Raw genomic sequence first — 19,980 nt, 5'->3', positions numbered from 1 at the left:
AACTTATTGTTGAATTCACTTTTTGAAAATCTAACCGTTGGATCACATTTTCTATTTTTTTTTAACATGCATGCTAATTTTCATGCCAATCAAGTGTAATTTACCATTTGATCTTTAAACTCATCTTTTATGCGTTATTTTAAATTACAAAAACTTGAATTTAAATATTTGATTGATGACATGACTATTAATCTTTAATCACCTTGAAATTCTGTATGCTTAAAAAATATATGAAGACAATGTAATCTAACGGTAGATTTGTCAAAATTCACATTGAATTAAGAAATATAGGGTTGGATTCAAGTTACACTCGATGTAACTCTAAAAAATATTACATCAACCAATAACTTATTGTTGAATTCATATTTTTAAAATCCAACCGTTAGATCACATTTTATATTTGTTCTTAACATGCATGCCAATTTTCATGCCAATCGGGTGTAATTTACTATTTGATCTTTAAACTTATCTTTTATGCATTATTTTAAATTACAAAAACTTGAATTTAAATAATTGATCGATGATATGACTATTAATCTTTGATCACCTTGAAATTTTGTATGCATGAAAAATATATGAAAATAATGTAATCTAACGGTAGATTTGTCAAAATTCACATTGAATTAAGAAATATAGGGTTGGATTCAAGTTACACTCGATGTAACTCTAAAAAATATTACATCAACCAATAACTTATTGTTGAATTCATATTTTTAAAATCCAACCGTTAGATCACATTTTATATTTGTTCTTAACATGCATGCCAATTTTCATGCCAATCGGGTGTAATTTACTATTTGATCTTTAAACTTATCTTTTATGCATTATTTTAAATTACAAAAACTTGAATTTAAATAATTGATCGATGATATGACTATTAATCTTTGATCACCTTGAAATTTTGTATGCATGAAAAATATATGAAAATAATGTAATCTAACGGTAGATTTGTCAAAATTCACATTGAATTAAGAAATATAGGGTTGGATTCAAGTTACACTCGATGTAACTCTAAAAAATATTACATCAACCAATAACTTATTGTTGAATTCATATTTTGAAAATCCAACCGTTGGATCACATTTTATATTTGTTCTTAAAATGCATGCCAATTTTCATTCCAATCGGGTGTAATTTACCATTTGATCTTTAAACTCATCTTTTATGCGTTATTTTAAATTACAAAAACTTGAATTTAAACAATTGATTGATGACATAACTATTAATCTTTGATCACCTTGAAATTTTGTATGCATGAAAAATATATGAAAATAATGTAATCTAACGGTAAATTTGTCAAAATTCACATCGAATTAAGAAATATATCGTTGGGTTCTAGTCACACTTGATGTAACTCTAAAAAATGTTACACCAACCAATAACTTATTGTTGAATTCAAATTTTGAAAATTCAACCGTTGGATCACATTTTCTATATGTTCTTAACATGCATGCCAATTTTTATGCCAATCGGGTATAATTTACTATTTGATCTTCAAATGGGAAGACGAAAAAATAGAGGGAAATTTAAATGTCTATTGCGGCGGTTCAACCCGCCGCAAAAAGGAGTACATATAGCGGCGGGTCAATGACCTGCCGCTATATCTAAGCTTAATGCCGCTAAAACAGGTCTATTGTGGCGGGTCATGACCCGCCGCTGTAGTACGCCGCAAAATACTTGAGCTATTTCGGCGGGTCATTGACCCGCCGCAATAGCTAAGCTAAATGCCGCTAAAACAGGTCTATTGCGGCGGGTCATTGGCCCGCCGCTGTAGTACGCCGCAAAAATACTAGCGCTATTGTGGCGGGTATATAGAACGCCGCAATAGATCTCATGTACAGTGGCAGGCAAAAAATGCGCCGCAATAGGCGACATATAGCGGCGGTTTTTGCACCCGCCACAATAGCTCAGTTTTCTTGTAGTGTATAAATGTGAGTTAGATTCACATGTGCACCAAATTTTATGTCATTTATCAGTTCTATTGGATATATATATTTTAAAGTTGTCACTTATTTATATGTTCTTTAACATTTACACCAAATTTTATGTCAATTTGATTTATTTACCATGTAATTAATAAACTTAAGTTTTATATTTAACTAGTGTGTAACTCGTGCATATGCACAAGTTTAATTAAAAAAAATCACAATTACGTACATAGATCAAATTATACCCTTTTTTTAAAAAGAGATTGAAATTATACATGGTATTACATTAGACATTTTTTAAACCATAGATTTCTAAAATATGTGATGGTTTCTCATTATATATATATATATATACACACTCATCGATTTTTGCATCCATTAAGTCACTTGTCATTCATAAAAAAATAAATAAATCATTTGCCACAAAAATTAAAAAATTAGATGGACACATGGCACCTAATTGGAATCTAATTGAAATCCTATTTTGAATCTAATTAGATTTGGACACTTCGAATTTTACAATCAATAATTCACTTAATACAAAAATTAAAAATTAGATAGGACGCATGACGCACAATTGGACTCCAATTGAAAGTCAATTTGGATTCTAATTTGATTTTATTTTAGCTTTGGTGGTACAATTAAAAACTACACAATTACACATATATATAGATTCAAATTATACCTTGTTTATGTGATAGATATATACTTGAGTTTTACACTTTCTTTCTTATTTATTTAAGTCATAGACTAGTGTCTAGCCCCATGCATATATAAACTCTTTGGTTTTTTTATCCAATAATTCATTGACTACAAAAAATTTAAGAAATAAATGAACATGTGGCGGAAAATTAGATTCCAATTGAAATCCAAATAAAATCTTATTGGATTTGGACTCTTCAATTTTTACACTCAATAATTCAATTGGCAAAAAATTTAAAATTAAATGGGACACGTGACGAAAAAGTGAGAATCCAATTAAAATCTAATTGAATTTTCTTTGATCTTTGGCTATTAAATATACTAGCTTATAACCCCATGCAAATGCATGAATACACTTAAAGATATACAATAAGATGTGTAGGGGCAAAGGCCCACAGGTCCAAAAGTCATACAATGGGCCTTGGGCCCTATACGGGATGATCAACCTTGTTCGAGGAGATGATGTGGATACCAAAAGGGGCCCCAGTCCAGTTCTCGTAGGCCTAAAGTCACATAGAAGGCGGTCCGAGGAGAAATGTCTCCTCGGACGTAACAAATATGGCTCAAACATGCATTCTGCCTGCTAGAAGAACCCACCCCAGTGGGCATTAGTAACAAGGATGAGTCCCACAGGCCCGCAGGAAGGAAGGAAGCATAGGGTGTCCAAGGAGAAGCTGCAGCTGCAGCATTAAATGCATGACAACTACTTTTTTGGCCACATTAATGTGAAGGGGACCTGTGAACAGTGCTACCTTGGCTACCACAACTCACAGAAGGATGGGGGGGATATTCGATGGGACAAACACTCAAGTGAGGGTTCAGATGATCAACAAATGTAAGGCCCTGATGACTTCAAGAAGACTATATAAGAAAAGGGAGTCCCCATGAAGAAGGGGGAGCGAAAAGAAAACTAGAACAGAAGAACAGTGAAAGAACGCTAGTCTTTGAACAAGGACCCGTGTCCACTCCTCTCGTCTCCTTGAATTAAGAATCTATGGACGTTAAGGGGCTTTTTCTTATTTTCAATCGTTCTATGGCCCTACTCAAATATTCTTTTAGGCCTAGTTCTATAGCCCACTCTCTATAAATTCATTGTTCCGGGGCTTTTTGGACCAGAATTCCATACCTGTTGGGCCTGGGCTCTAAATCGTGACCCTACAAGATGTATAATATAATTCATATACATACATACATATATATATATATATAATTTAAATATTATTGATAGTCATTTTTATCTTTTGTTAACTATTTAAAAATTTTGTAAGGATATTATTAAGTATAAATTGTAAGTTGTCCATTTTAGGACATATGTGAATCATTTTGAGAACATATGTTATTTAGAATTGACTAATCATTTGACAAAATGCTCTTTACTTGTAATTTGGTAGATCTAGGATAGTTTAAGTCTTCAAGAAACATGTTGTTCAAGTCAAGAGTTAAAACCGTGCAAATCTGTTCAAGAAACAAGTGAATAAGTGTTGTATTTTAAAACTCGACGGCTAGCTTGACAGATGGCATCTATCGAGGTTTAAAAGGCAGTTTTAGCCTGATGCTCGATAGCTGCTCGATCAATAACCTATTTATCGAGATTTACGAAAATCAGTTTTTCAAATTTGATTTCATGCATATCCATGTGTATGTGTTTAGGCTTTCTTTTATCACAACCCTAAACATATATAAGGATTATTTTAAGGGCCGTCATAAGGTTGTTGCACTTCTTGTTGCAAGTGACCGGAGACAATTTGCCTTAGTTCATCTTTCTCTTGAAGAAGCCGCTGCATTTGTACACCATAGGGTTTTGTAACCAAGGAGCTTCATGATCTTCATCGTGTGGATGAACTGAAGAACTTTGCAGCTAATATCCTTCTCAAGTTGGTACTTGGACTCGTCAACACTGCCTGTCATATGGTTAATAGGGTGTATTTCAGACTCATTACCAAGAAAACTTCCTATGAGTTATGGAAGGGAAGGAAGCCAAATGTTAAGTATTTTAGAATCTTTGGAAGTACTTGTTTCATTCTCAAGAATAGAGAGAATGTGAGAAAATTTGACTCCTGAAGCAATGAAGGAATATTTTTGAGATACTTCTCTACAAGCAAGGCTTATCGGATATACAACAAGAGAACCAAGAAGGTAATGGAAACTGTCAATGTTGTTATCGATGAAGCTTTAGAGTCCGGTTCTAAGATTTTTAGTGAGGAAATCCGCAAAGAAATTCTTCCTCCCAAGCCTCAGGTTGTTCAAGAAATTGTTGATCAAGAGCCCGCATCTCTAAGTACTCCTAGCACTCCAAAGTGTTATAGAAGGTTCAGCAGACATACCTACCTCACCTGATTCTGAATCTCATGACGAGAAATGACTCTCTTCCAGGATTAAGTTGAACCATCATCCTGAAGTTATTGTGGGAAACATGAATGAACTTACACTAAGGAAGCGTACAGTTGATAAATGTCTTGCTAACTTTGTGTAACATTTTTGTTATTTGTCACAGGTTGAACCCACCAAGGTTGAGGAAGCTCTTCAGGATGAAAGTTCGGTTGAGGCTATGTATGATGAATTGCTTCAGTTCAAAGGAATGATGTTTGGACTCTAGTACCTAGATCGGAAGGCGAGCACATCATTGTCACAAAGTGGATATTCTGCAATAAGACTGATGAGGAGGGTAATGTGATCCATAACAAATCTCATCTTGTGGCTCAAGGATACTCTCAAATGGAAGGAGTAAACTATGATGAGACATTTGCTCCAGTAGCCCGTATGGAGTCTATCAAGATTCTCCTAGCCCTGGCGTGTCACTTGAAATTCAAGCTTTATCAAATGGATGTAAAGATTGATTTCTTGAATAGGTTCCTTAAAGTACTTGTTTATGTGGCTCAACCAAAAGGATTCATTGATCCATACTTTCCGGACCATGTGTTGTACCTCAAGAAGGCATTCTATGGTTTAAAGCAAGCCCCTAGAGCTTGGTATGATCGGCTCACACAATACTTGGTATGACATGGGTTCACAAGGAAAAGTTGATCAAACTTTCTTCATCAAAAGGGAAGACAGTGAGTTGATAGTTGCTCAAGTCTATGTTAATAATATCATGTTCAAGTCGACAAAGGATAACCTTGCTCATAGTTTCTCCAAACTCATGCAGGCCGAGTTTGAGATGAGCATGTTTGGAGAGTTGAATAACTTCTTTGGGTCGCAGATCTGTCAGCAAGAATTTGGTATATTCATATCTCAATCTAAATATGCTAAAAATCTTGTGGAAAAGATTGGTTTGGAATCTACTAGTTCTGTTAGAACCCCTATGAGGCCAAATGTTAAACTCACTATTGATTTATTGGGAAAGAGTGTTGATTCGTCTCTATAAAGAAGCATGATAGGTAGTCTTCTTTACCTTACTGCTAGTAGACCTAACATTAGTTACAATGTGGGTGTGTGTGTGCTAGATATCAGGCTAATCCCAAATAGTCTTATATGATTGCTTTGAAAAAAATCATAAAGTATGTCAAAACTATTGCCAATTTTGGTGTGTGGTATAACAAGGACACAAATGATGTCTTAGTTAGGTATTCTGACGCAGACTGGGCTAGGATTGCTGATGATCGAAAGAGTACTTCGACTGGTTGTTTTTATGTGAGTAATAATCTTGTCTCCTAGATAAGCAAAAAACAAAATTCCATCTCATTATCCACTGTAGAGGTTGAATACATCGCTGCCGGTACTGTTGCACCCAACTTCTATGGATACAAAAACTCCTTTTTGATTACGGTATTCGTTAAGAACATCTTACCATCTATTGTGACAATACCAGTGCCATCAACATCTCTAAAAATCATGTTTAACATTCTCGAACTAAACACATAAAGATTCAACATCACTTCATTCGTGAGCTTCTTGAAGATGGTACTCTCACTCTTGAATTCATTCACATTGATGATCAGAAGGCTGATTTTTCACCAAACCTCTTGATAGCAAATGGTTTGAATTCCTTCATCAAAACATCAGTGTTATCTCTATGGATTGATCTTCTTTTCTCCTTTTCCTTCCTCATGCATTTGCATCTAGTTTTATGCTTTGCTTTGTTTAACATGTTTTTGTTTGTTTGTTTTCAGTTTTGCTTTATTTTTTTTTCATAAAAATAATTTTTTTTTGAAAAATTAGAAAAATACAAAAACAGTGTGTGTTTTGTGTACATTAGTACTTGTGTACCTTGGATGACCATTGAAACAAAATTTTCTAAACTTTGTATTTTTTGTAGCTTAAATGAGCATCTCTATGCACAATTAAGCAAGTGAGTTTTGTGGCTCGTATTTGTGATGAGTAAGATTAAGTAATCTTTTATGCTTAATACTCATATCACTCTTTTTGACAAGAAGAACTAGAAAATCTTAAGAGAAAAGCATAAATAACCATCTCACCACTATTGCCTGCCAATCGGGAAATGACATTTGTATGCTTTGGCATAGTAAAAGTGCAATGTCAATGACATCTGTATGCTTCAGCATAACAAAAGTACAATGTCAAAAGCTTAACATCATTGAGTATTTTTTTTCTCTCTCTTATATGCCCATGCATGGTATGCTTAAAAGAAAATATGCAAAGAAAAATAAAAGCAAAAAGAATCAAAATGTTTTATATATGATTGTAAGCATGTCTTCTAGGAGATGTAGGAGTTATAGGATGTACCTCGAAAGTGATAGTCCCCATCAAGCAGTTATGATTGTGTGTGAGTTAAATTGATTTTCTCATATCTTAAATTGTCATAACATGTAAACACTTATGCAATCTTGTGATATTTTTCACGCACAACACACAATATTCTTTGCTACTTTTGATACATGTGCAGGTACAATATGATTTGGCCGTCACAAGGGAAATATGTGTTAATGTATGCTCACTAAACTGTCTTGACTTGTTTTTAAACTATAAAATTGGTTAGACTTGTTTAGTGTGTGTGTGTGTGTGTGTGTGTGTGTGTGTTTTGGATCTAAATGCTTGTCATTTTTATTTTTAAGAGATGTTTTCGAGAGCTTAAAATGTTGATTGGATTCTTGGTTGAGTAGCATGCTTGATTGCATTTATTTTTGTATTTTTCTCTTCTTTGAAAAACTGTTTCTGTGCATCTGGATTGCTTCTCAATACCTCTCGACAGCTAAGTTATCTATCAAGCCTTTTGACCTTCTTTCTCGATAGAAGTTAACGCAATCTCGATCCATCGACATTTTTGAGAATTTGTCTCGATAGCTTCTCGACAGATTCTTGATCCATCGAGAAAGTTTCTGTATTCTCGATAGATGCTTGATAGCTTCTCGATCCATCGAGGTCACTTTGCTGTGGAGAGCTTTCGATAGCACCTCGACAGCTTCATTTGTCGAGATTTAGCGCTTGATAGCTTCATCTCTCATTTTCTCCAATCTCTCTCGATAGTTTTTGACCCTTCACTTCCCAAAACACTTTTCTCTCTCTCTAAACCTCTTACCCAGTGGATCTTCGGCCTAGATTGATCTTCCCATCTCTGGTATGATCTTGTTTTCCCTCTTTTTCATGCATTTCATTCATATAGATCTAGGTTTTTTAGGTTTTTGAAAAGTTTTGGGGTTTTTCAAAATTGATGAGGTTTTTACAAAATTTTTGGGTTGGTTTTTTCTTAAATGATCCTGTATATTCATGCATTGTATCACATTTGCATTTTAACAATGTTTCATGCACTATAGATGTGTGTTCCATATGTTGAAATCATGTGTGCTAGTAGGATTGGATTGGGCTGAGCTCATGATGTATTTATTGTTGCATGTCACATGTTCATGCATTTTTCATGCATACGTACCATTCTTTTCCTTCTTATTGATATTAACTGTGTTTGGTACTTCTCTCTCTCTCTCTCTCGGTTAGTCTACGTAGGGCACCTAAGAGAAAGTCTACTCCGTCCTGGAACCCTCTTCGTTCTGGGGTATCATTTTCTTCCTCTATTGATCCTACCCCCTCTCATGTCAGGTTTCATGATGATAAAGCCCATAAGGACTTTTTGGAGAACTTTTCTCGACGTGGCATTCATTCGGAACGCCAAATTATCCTTTTAGATTTTTCCAATACTGACCTTTACACTGTCATCTACAGTAGGGGTTAGGAGTCCCTTTGTGACATCCCAATCACTTGTCCTTTCGTGATCATACAGGAGTTTTACTCCAATATGCACAGATTTGATTACTCTATACCTCATTTCATCACTCGCGTTCAAGGTACACGCATTGTAGTCACTTTGGATCTTATATCTGAGGTACTACATGTTCCAAGGGTAGAGTTTGCTGACTACCTCAGTTGTTCTTGCCTTCTGACTGTGTCTAAAGACGAACTCATGTCTCTTTTCTATGAGACACCTTCATCTTAGGGTGACCGTCAAAACACCCCTTGCTCGGCCTTTACTAAAGGTCCAAAGTTCCTGAATATGGTGATGACATTTGTTTTACATCCCTTGTCTCATTATAATTCTATTACTAAGCCTCGTGCTCGTTTTTTGTTGTCCCTCATTGAGAGGCTTACCATAGACCTTCCCTTTTACTTCATACTCTCCCTTATAGATGTCTATAAGGATACAACGACTCATGATAAGCTTATTTTCCCTTCTGCTATCACGTGGATTCTTTGCCATGTGTCTATCTCCTATCCCAAGTCTCCTCGCTTCTCTGTCATGTGTGACATTGGTGCGGTGACTGTTAGATGGAGCGAGGCCCAGCTTCAACCGAAGCAGACACGGACCGAGACGATGACTCCTTCAGCTTCATCCATATTCGTTCCTTCTTCTTCTGCGGGTGGTGTGACCCTCAAGGCAGTCATAGCGCAGTTTCAATGCATGGATGCTTGCCTTGACACTCTCAATAATGAGTTGTGTCAGGTGAACACCCATGTCGGTCGTATTGCACGACAACAAGCTCGCCATGGTGGCTTCATCAAGTCTCCCTCTCCTTCTCCAGAGGCTTCTGAGGATGAGGATGATGGTGGTGACTCTGATGGTGGTGACTCTGATGGTGAAGCTAATGAGGATGAGGCTTCTAGCTCTTCTGATAACGAGGAGATGACTACTTCTCAGTGACTTACCCTTTGTCATTCGTGACAAAAAGGGGTAGTAGTTTTGAGTACGAGAGTAGTCATGTACTTAGGGGGAGAGTTAGTATAGGAGATATTTTTGTTAGGGGGAGTGTTTTTGTTTATGATGGATGTAGTGAGGACTCTTTGTATCTTTTCTTTTCTTTCTATTTTAGATACATTGTTCTTACATTGTGATAGCAAACCTTGTACTCTTATTGATATATATTGAGGTTGTTATTACATTTTTTCACCTATCTCTTTATATGTTGTTTCTTTTCTTTCTTTATGGACATGCATATATATTGAGGTTGTTATTACATTCTTTCACCAATCTTTTCATGTGTTGTTTCTTTTCTCTCTTTATGCACATGCTTTTTGTTTATTGTATGCAATCTTTTTGTTTTACACTAAGATGTCGTGATGAGTTTTGTTTAAAGTGTTTCAGAAATATAGGTTGTCAAAGTCTTTCTTGCCATGAACTCTCTTCTTGCAAAGTTTTTCAAGAGTTTGTGTTAGGATAGATTTTATTGTATTCAACAAGTGAGTATGAGTTGAGTGATTTATGACTTCTCTCATATGTTCATTTGTTTGTTGTAGTTTTGTCACAGATTGCCAAAGGGGGAGATTGTTAGGACATATGTGAATCATGTTAAGAACATATATCATTTAGAATTGGCTAATCCTTTGACAAAACGCTCTTTACTTGTAATTGGGTAGATTTAGGATGGTTTAAGTCTTCAAGAAACATGTTATTCAAGTCAAGAGTTAAAACCATGCAAATCTGTTCAAGAAACAAGTGAAGAAGTGCTGTATTTTAAAGTTCGACAGCTAGCTCGACAGATGGCATCTATCGAGGTTTAAAAGGCAGTTTTAGCCCAATGCTCGATAGCTGCTCGCTAGATAACCTATCCATTGAGATTTACGAAAATAAGCTTTGCAGATCTGATTTTACGCATATCCATGTGTACGTGTTTAGACTTTCTTTTCTCACAACCCTAAACATATATAAGGATTATTTTAAGGGCCGTCATAAGGTTGTTGCACTTGTTGTTGCAGGCATATTGTGATCGGAAACAATTTGCTCTAGTTCATCTTTCTCTTGAAGAAGCTACTGCATTTGTATGTCGTAAGGTTTTGTAACCAAAGAGTTTCGTGAACTTCATCATGTGAATGAACTGAAGTATTTTGTAGCCAACATCCTTCTCAAGTTGGTGTGTTAGTCACGTACTTGGATTTGTGCATCGATTGGTTAGTCATGTACTGGGAGTCGTGCATTGAAAATGAGAGATTGTTACTGTAGAATAAGTCCAATTGTGTATTGGGGTAAGGGTTCAATTGTAGGTTGGTATAAGGTACTGGGATTCCTTTACTTATAACCACTTGTTGTGATAATAGTAGATTCTCGAAAGTGGTGACCTTAAAATTGCCCCGTGAGGTTTTTGTCTTGGAGGTTTTCCCCATTCGTAAACAAATTACCGTCTTAACTTTATTTTCCGTTGCATTTAACTTAGTTTGTGATTTATTTGTGCTATCAAGTGTATTGCATGTTAATTGAGTTAATTAATTAATTTGACTAATTAATTAGTTAATTTATCACAATGGGTCAATACATTCTTGGCCTATCATGAAGTACTTTTTTTTTACGATTCATTTATTCTAGACTCTTTGATTTTTGTACTTAATAACTCACTTGAATGAATATTTATGATGTTGTCCCACATTTGATTCTAAAATTAAAAAATAAAACTCTTTAAAAATAAATAATTTAAGACACATGGCACAAAATTGTAACTCTAATTTAGAATTCTAATTTGAGTTGTTCTCAGGTTCACCTATTATATATATATTAGTGTGTAACCCCGTGCATATGCACTGATACATTTAAAAACAATCACAATTATATATATGAGTTCACGTTAAACTTGATGTAAGAATTACAACTTAATTACACATTTTTTTTAGTCATAAATTTCTAAAATATATAATGGTTTCCCATTTTAAGTTGAAATGGAAATGAAGTAGAAAAGAAAGAAACAAAATGAAAATAAAATTTATAAAAAAAAAAAAAAAAGAGTGGCAGACACTTGACAGGACCACTTGGAATCGGCCTTCCAAAAACACAGACTTGCACACAGACTTGTTTGGGAAGAAATTGACACACTAACAAAACCATTTGATGTTTTTTTACTCACTCATGTTGGCATGTTGCTACACATAATTATTGGTTTAAGAAGCTTGGAGGTCCTCCACTTGGGAGGCAATATTTTCAATTGTTCCTTGACAAAATGTAATGGATTTTTTTTAAAACCTAATTTTCTATTTTTTGAATTCTATGGTTGAATTAACTTTGGGTAAATGTCTAAAAAAGTATTTAAATTTTGATTAGTTTATTTTATTTTAAAACTATATATATATATATATATATAGATAAAATTCAGAGAAAATCTAATTAGATTCTAAATTTTTCTTTTTTCTGAATTCTATGGTTGAATTTACTTTGGGTGCATGTCTAACAAAATATTTAAATTTCAATTAGTATATTTTATTTTAAGACTATATATATATATATAGAGAGAGAGAGAGAGAGAGAGAGAGAGAGAGAGAGAACGAAGAGAGAGAGAGAGAGAGAGAGAGAGAGAGAGAGAGAGAGAGAGAGAGAGGGGTAAAACTCAGAGAAAATCTAATTAGATTCTAAGTTGGGGTCTAATTTTGCACCACATATCTCATCTGATTTTTGAATTTTTGTGTTAAGTGAATTATTAGGAGCAAAAATCAGAGAGTCTAAATTCAATTAGATTCTAAATTGAATTTTAATTGGAGTTCAATTTCATGCCATTTTTCTCATCTAATTTTTTTAAATTTTGTGGTAAGTGAATTGTTGGCTGCAAAAACTGAAGAGTTTAGATCTAATTAGGTTCCTTTGTTTTGGAATCCTCATTTTTTGGTTAAAAAATGCCCCTACACCCCTATGTTTAAGAAGAGATAAAACAAAAAGACAATCTAGTAAAATTACAACTCTAACTCCCATTAAAATATTGCTTAAAAAATAGGGTCACTTTCTTGTTGATTTTGAAATTGTTTTATCTACTTATAAATTAAATTCTCAAAATAAAAATTATCTATAAAAAATAAAGACATAGGTTCCTTTTTTTTTTTTGGATATAAAATAGGACCATTAAACCCAATGTTTTCACTTTTTCTTTTCTTCTCATTTTTTCCCTTTTATTATAACTTAAACGGTTCTCTCTTTATCAGAAACCATTACATATTCTTCCCAAACAAGTCTGTGTGCAAGTGTGTGTGTGTTTTTGGAAGGCTAGTGCCGTGGTCCTGTCAAGTGTCAGCCACTCTTTTTCATATTAATTTTTTCCTCTCATTTCTTTGTTTTCTACTACATTTGCATTTGCACTTAACAGCTACATCGTACTTAAGATTTTAGTTCTTTATTAAATCTTTGTTCAGGGTGTAAGCTAGAATCAAAAGAATTTTTCTTTGGACATACCTATGTCATATGGCAGGCTCTTCATGGCATTATAATCCAATTTCAGGGATTTAAGCGTGGATAGTGCACCCAAAGATCTTAGAATCCTGATGTCGAATTGATTGAGACCTAGGTCTAAGTGCTTCAACTTGCTTAGCTTCGACCAACTTTTGAAATCTGAGTCTACTGTACACAATGAAAAATGATAGCCCGTTATTATAATTATGATTCTCAGTTTTTTTTTTTTTTTTTTTTCTTGTGGATAATTTGATAGTTAGAATTCTCAATCACACTTTAGCAATTAGCATGGTCATAAGCAAGGCAAAAAACCATCTTCATTAAAATTAAAGTATATATTAAAGGAACAAATATTATTAATGTAATCATAACCTCTACATGTACATGAATGCAATTAAAAACAACCACAAGCAACATATTATATACGTTCATAATTTATGTAGAAGTATAATAAATTCAAATTAAGTCTTAATATTCTCAAAGTTTAGATGCATGAATTTACATATAAATATAGTTCTCTTTAAATTATATTATAATTTTTTTTTTTTTTTTTTGAGAAACATACACATAAGAGAGAGAGAGAGAAAAGGGTCCTAACACTTCAATTAAATTATTATATTATAATTGAAAGGAAAATTGACATAAAATTGTGCATTTAAAATTTAAAGACTATTAGTCTCAATCTATAGGGTAATTAGAAGTACATTCAACACAAGATTGAAGTGTAATTAAAATTTAATTTTGATTATTGATTGAGCTTCTATTATATATAACTAGTGTATAACCTGTGCATATGCATGGTACAATTAAAAAAAAATTTACAATTACACACATATATGGATTCATATTATGCTCTCTCTCTCTCTCTCTCTCTCTCTCTCTCTCTCTCTCTTATTTTTTTATTTTAATTTTTTTTGGATATACACATGAGTTTACTCTTTCTTTTTTTGTTTATTGCGTTTTTGATGATTTATTTATATTAGACCCTTCATTTTTTGCACCTCATTGACTCACTTAGAAAAAAAATTAAAAAAATCTTAAATAGGACATGTGGCGCAAAATTAGACAACAATTGAAATCCAATTTAAAACCTAATTGAATTTTCTCTTAGCTTTACCTATATATATATATATATATATACTAGCTTGTAACCCATGTATATGCATGGATACACTTAAAGCTATACAATAAGATTTTATATAATAAGATTTTTGTTAACTCTTTAAAAAATTTTGTAAGGATATTATTAGGTATAAAATGTAAACTTTCCATATTTTTATTTTTGTTATTGTGAAGCACTTTTTATTTTACGATTTATTTATTCTAGACTCTTTGGTTTTTATACTTAATAACTCACTTGGATGAATATTTATGATGTGATCCTACATTTGATTCTTAAATTAAGAAATAAAATTTTTTAAGAATAAATAATTTAAGACACATGGCGCAAAATTGGAACTCTAATTTGAAATTTTAATTTGAGTTTCTCTCAGTTTCACCTATTATATATATATATATATATATGCAATAAAATAGTGTATGATAAAAAAATATTTGTATTTTTCAACTAACATGAATGTCACAAGGCTCATTCATTTTCAAAGAGCATCAAATAATTGTTAGTCACGCTGGGGACTTTCACTTTTGAGCAACTAGCCAGAACCAGTCTAATGTGCAATGTATTTTGAAACATTTTGTAAGAAATTATATGATATCTCACATATAACACTTATTATGTGTCATAATATATATGAAATCAGTTTCAATTATATTACATGTTATTAAAAAGAAAGAGTAATAAAGAATATGAACCAATTACTTAATTGAAAAATATTTAATTATTTTCATTAATTTAAACGTGTAACTATCTTTTAGGTTCTTGATTGAGGGTAATTTTTCTCAACAGAAAAAAAAAAAAAAAAGGAAGAAGAAGAAGAAGATTGAGTGTAATTAAATTAGATATTATATCTGTAAGGACGCGATTCGTGACGGACCGTAACAGTGTCGGGTTCGCACGTGAAAAGGCCCCTAACAATATCATTTGTAGAGCGTGGGTTTGGAAGGCTAGGCCTTGTTCGATAGGCGGTGGGTTTCTCGCGGTGTTCGTATGAACTTAAGCTTTCCTACATCCCTGGAGTCTTTCTCCTGGAGGTGGGCTGGGAGGCCCTGGTTTCTGACCATTTTTCCCAACCCCCCAATCGGTGCACCTTCCTTTTTATTATATAGTCCGTCTTGGCTGATCCTGACCCTCCACTTGTAGGTCAGGCAGGAGCTTGTTCCTGTGTCCATCCCATCAACTGTCCCGTCTAACTTTTTATTAGTCGCATGGATCGACGTTTGCACCGCCCAAACGTCTTTTCTCATTAACCAACTCTGGGTATTGGCAGGTACATTTACTGAAGGGGGTGGGACGCACTTTCCTTGGTCCGAGTTCACACCCTGCTTCCCTATGGGCCCCATTCCGTTCACATCCCATTGAGGGGGCTGTTTGGGGATTACCTACACCAAGGTGTTGGTCTTCCTGTTGAAGCTATGGAATGCCGAGGACAGGGTAAGTTCTCAGCCGTTCCCCTTGCTACCTCGGCCACTGAGCATTTGTCTTCGGCAAGGTACCTCCTCGGCACGGGCCCTGGGCCCAGATAGAGTTTGGGCCGGACTGCAGAGCTCTCGGACCCACAATATCTTTGCTGTAATTTGTTACAATTGCTATCAAAGCAAATCATTGAGTAATAATATCATTTTCCAAATCAATTGTTTCTTATATATAATAATCGTAAGAATCCAATTTACATAAATAATTATTGGATGGCCTATAAATATCTGAAACATAAAAATAAATAGGTTTACCCTATAATCTCTATATAATTACATGACAAATTTAGAATACTATAGTATACATAATTATTATATAATATATCATTAAAATAATTTAGGAAATATAAATTGTTAAGATTAAAATAATTATAAATATAAATATATTACTTTAGTGAATTCAACTGTAATTAGTTATTTTTATTTACTTAAGCATACCATTTTTTTTTTATTGAATGTGTTATTTTAATTTAATAAATATTATTAATTAAAGTTTATTAAAATAATCATATAAATAATTTATATATATATATATATATATATATATATATATAAATTAGTGCACCATGTAAAATACATGAAAATCAATGCATTTATCAAACATTTCTCTCAAAAAACAATTTCCATTAAAACATGACAATTAATTAATATATTGAGTCATTAATATAAATGCAAAATTTTGATTTTGTTGATGTGGAAGGATGAACTAGTATTAACTAATAATGCTGTTTAAATCAAAATCAAGGTTTCTCTATCTCTCTACCTGGAATTTTTTCGGAGCCATTGAGCCCGTTGTTTCTTAAATCCAAAATTTCCAAGTCCTTGAAAACTGAAAGTTCTACAAAAAAAGAAAAGAAAAAGTACTCCGATTGAATATATTATGTAATTAATAAATAATATATTATGGGGAATGCATGCCTTTGGCAGGCAGGGATCCTTCCAAAGCATTGTGAGAAAGATTCAGACTTTTAAGTGACGTAAGTAACCTCAATGATTGTATGATACTCTGATTGAAAATGTTAGCATGAAGATCTAAACTCTCCAGCTTGTTCAATCTCAATAAACTTTCAGAACCTATATATGATAAGATTGTAAGAAATATAAATAATTATATTTTGTATTCAAAATTAAACAAATTTATTCTTGATAGCAATAGAGAACATAGATCACCACCACCTTAAAATATAGCAAGTACAGTTGTTATGTCAAAGCACCCCTCATTAATTAAAGGAACTAGAAAATGCATGGATGAATTATAAAAAGAATTAGTAATATATGTCTCTATGTGTCCATGAGTTAATTAATAAAGGAGTACATTTTTTTTTCTTCGTAAAAACAAAAAGATAGACCTAAAATTGTTCACATAAATATTGCTAGTAAAATAGTTGTAATGTCATAGAACTCCTTTCCACGGTTGTGCATTTAACAAAACCATGCAAGGGGTAGAGAGTTGAGACCTTTTATAGTATGAAGATTTAGATACAAAACCACGATGTTTTGTACCACAACTTTAATGCACTAGATTGTAAAAGAGAGAGAAAAAATAGTAGGTTTATATGAAAGTAATAGACAAAACATTATAGTTTGGCTCATAAGATAGTTGAGGGAAATTGTGTAGTAAAGATTATGAATCTGTGGCCTTAGAACTACTTGTCCCTACATCACTTATGAGTAAAATAATGCACAGTCATTTAATAAAATTATTTTCTTAAAATTTGGGCATATTTATAATATGGTGGAAGCCTTTTTTTATGAAGGGCTGAAGACTTTTTGTAATGGGGGAACTAAGCCTAAGCCTTGACCCAGTCCTATGACAGTATAACGCTAGTATGGATGATGATATAGTGAATTTAGTAGCAAATATTCTAAATCAATGGTTCTAATGAAAAGTTATTGTATCAGAAGAGGTGAATTTTTTTTTATACAAGATAGAAATTCTACTCTCACTTAATCAAAGTGTATATGTATACGAAACTCCTTCCTAGAGATTTAAACCCTGACTCTTACCCCTCATACCTTACAAGCACTTATATTTGTGGAGTAACCATCGCACCAAAAGTGTACGGTAGTTAGAAGAGGAGGTGAATTTAAAATTAGCATAATTTTAACTACTAAATCCTAGGCACCTATGGTTTGTTATTATTATTATTTTCCAAATAGAATCTGTTAATTTTTTTAACACCATTATCTATGAGTAGTTAAATAGAAGGGAGTCAATTATGTACTAGAGCCTGTTTTAATTTTTTAACAAACAAACGATATATTTCAGTACTAATCAATAGTAATATATCCTTTTGAAATTATCATTATATTTTAATAAATTACTAAAACAAATCTTAATGTATAATTTTAGCTCATAAATATACTAACTAATACTCGTACAATAGAAAATTTGAAATGACTTTTAGCATTAAGCAAAAAAAAAAAAAAGACTTTTTAGCAACAAAAAAAAAAAAATGAAATGATTTATCTTTTACGTTTACCGAAAAAAAAAAAAAAAAAAAAGATATTGAAATGGTGTATCCCACTCAGTCAACAACTGTAATCCATTAATCTTTAATTATAAGGTTTTTTTTTTTTTTTTTTTTTTTTTTTTTAAAAATTACCTCCACACGTTTTGCTTTCACGTGAGTGCACCCAAATCCAAAAAATAAAAATAAAAACTTTGTAGTTAAGAGATAAACACACACCTTAATTATATGTTATTATGTGTTAAGAGACAAGCACATAAATGACAAGATAAGGAGGCCGTATGAATAGAGGCCAACGAACTGAAGAAAAAGAAGAAGATGAGAGACCGATGTAAGAGAGTGGAGGTGAATCCTGAAATTTGCGGAGAAAAATTACAATTTTCTGAGTGCTTTATTTTTTCTTCGGTATCAATTTATTTGTTGGCTGAAACTGATATTAACATAGGATACATTACATCCATTACAGATAATAAGAAACTGATATTAACATACCTTTATGCTCAACCCAACCACCAATTGCATTAAAAGATAAATCAAGACTTCTTAACTCCTTGAAACTCTCAAATAAAGAAACGTTTAGAAATGAGACCATATAATAGAATTCGTAAGAGTAATAGAAATAATCATCGAATTCCCAGATATTGTGGAGAGAGAGATAGGTCACGTAACCGGTGGTGGAGTCGCAGGTGACTCTCTCCCACTCACAACACTCACTCTTGTAGTCATCTACCCAAGAAGGGAGAAGATGATCTCTGATGGTCACAAACTCCTCCTTGATTTCTAACAGACCCATCCTCTCTTCTTCAAAGCAACCTCTGTGGCCATGAAGATGAACTAGAACTATCAAACCCCACAATAACCACTTCACCAAGGACCGTCCCATTGTGAATTTGTAGTAATAGTAATACTCTAATTTTTTGCTAGACACCAAATAGTTTAATATAATATGATTTTTTTAGTTTTTAGTTTTTAGTTTATATATTAGTTAGGAGAATCCAAGTATAGGTGTAATGGCTGTGGAGAAAAGGTGGGCGGTGGCATTTTAGTCCAAAGGATTCGGATAGCATTTTTGTCTTTATGCTGAGTTGTACTAGATATGGAGCATTTTAAACTTTCCTTTTTCTTTTTTCAATTGTCAATAGCCTTGACGTTGAACTGAAACTTTTTGGTATTTTTAAAAAACTCATTTAGTGCTTAAAATTTAAATCCACTCTCCTCCACTTATAAAATTATAAATTCAAAAAAAAAATTATACTTGTAAATATATATATATATAAAAGAAAAAAAAAATTAGGTTCAAACTGCATTGGAGTCATCTTTAAAAAAAAATCACAAAAATGGACTTAGCGTTCAAGGCTGTATTTTAACATTGACATGATATGGAATAATGCATTAAACGTAACTAAGAGAATGTCTTAATTTCAACATTCACATGGGCTGATGGATTTAATTTCAACTTGACGAAGACATGCCGTGTAGCGTACCCCAGATCGCATTTCCAAATTCCACGTCTCAAGTAATAATTAGATGAACATGTTGTTTTGGTTAAGAAATGAATATTGATAAGTGAGAAAAGATAAAAATTTGTGGAGTGCACAGATTTTCTGTAATTCTAATATATTTTACTTTACATATAGTGTTTTATCTTTTTTTAGAAAGTTTCAACTTATAGCATTCGCTTCTGATGATAGTTCTATCATCAGAC

General features: G+C 32.9%; 1 protein-coding gene across 1 annotated transcript; it reads right to left on the bottom strand.

Annotated features, from left to right (window-relative positions):
- Positions 1-16,705: 16,705 nt before the first annotated feature.
- LOC115991361 (receptor-like protein 56) lies at positions 16,706-19,188 on the bottom strand. The gene is made up of 2 exons (XM_031115064.1): positions 18,768-19,188; positions 16,706-16,878 (listed from the first exon to the last, which is right to left on the bottom strand). The coding sequence occupies exons 1-2, from the start codon at positions 19,156-19,158 to the stop codon at positions 16,706-16,708; spliced, it is 564 nt and encodes a 187-aa protein (XP_030970924.1). The 5' UTR covers positions 19,159-19,188.
- Positions 19,189-19,980: the final 792 nt, after the last annotated feature.

This window comes from Quercus lobata, chromosome 5 (assembly GCF_001633185.2).
Source record: "Quercus lobata isolate SW786 chromosome 5, ValleyOak3.0 Primary Assembly, whole genome shotgun sequence".
Taxonomy (NCBI): domain Eukaryota; kingdom Viridiplantae; phylum Streptophyta; class Magnoliopsida; order Fagales; family Fagaceae; genus Quercus; species Quercus lobata.
The sequence above is the reverse complement of the archived record's forward strand: the minus strand, read 5'-3'. Positions and strand labels throughout refer to the sequence as shown.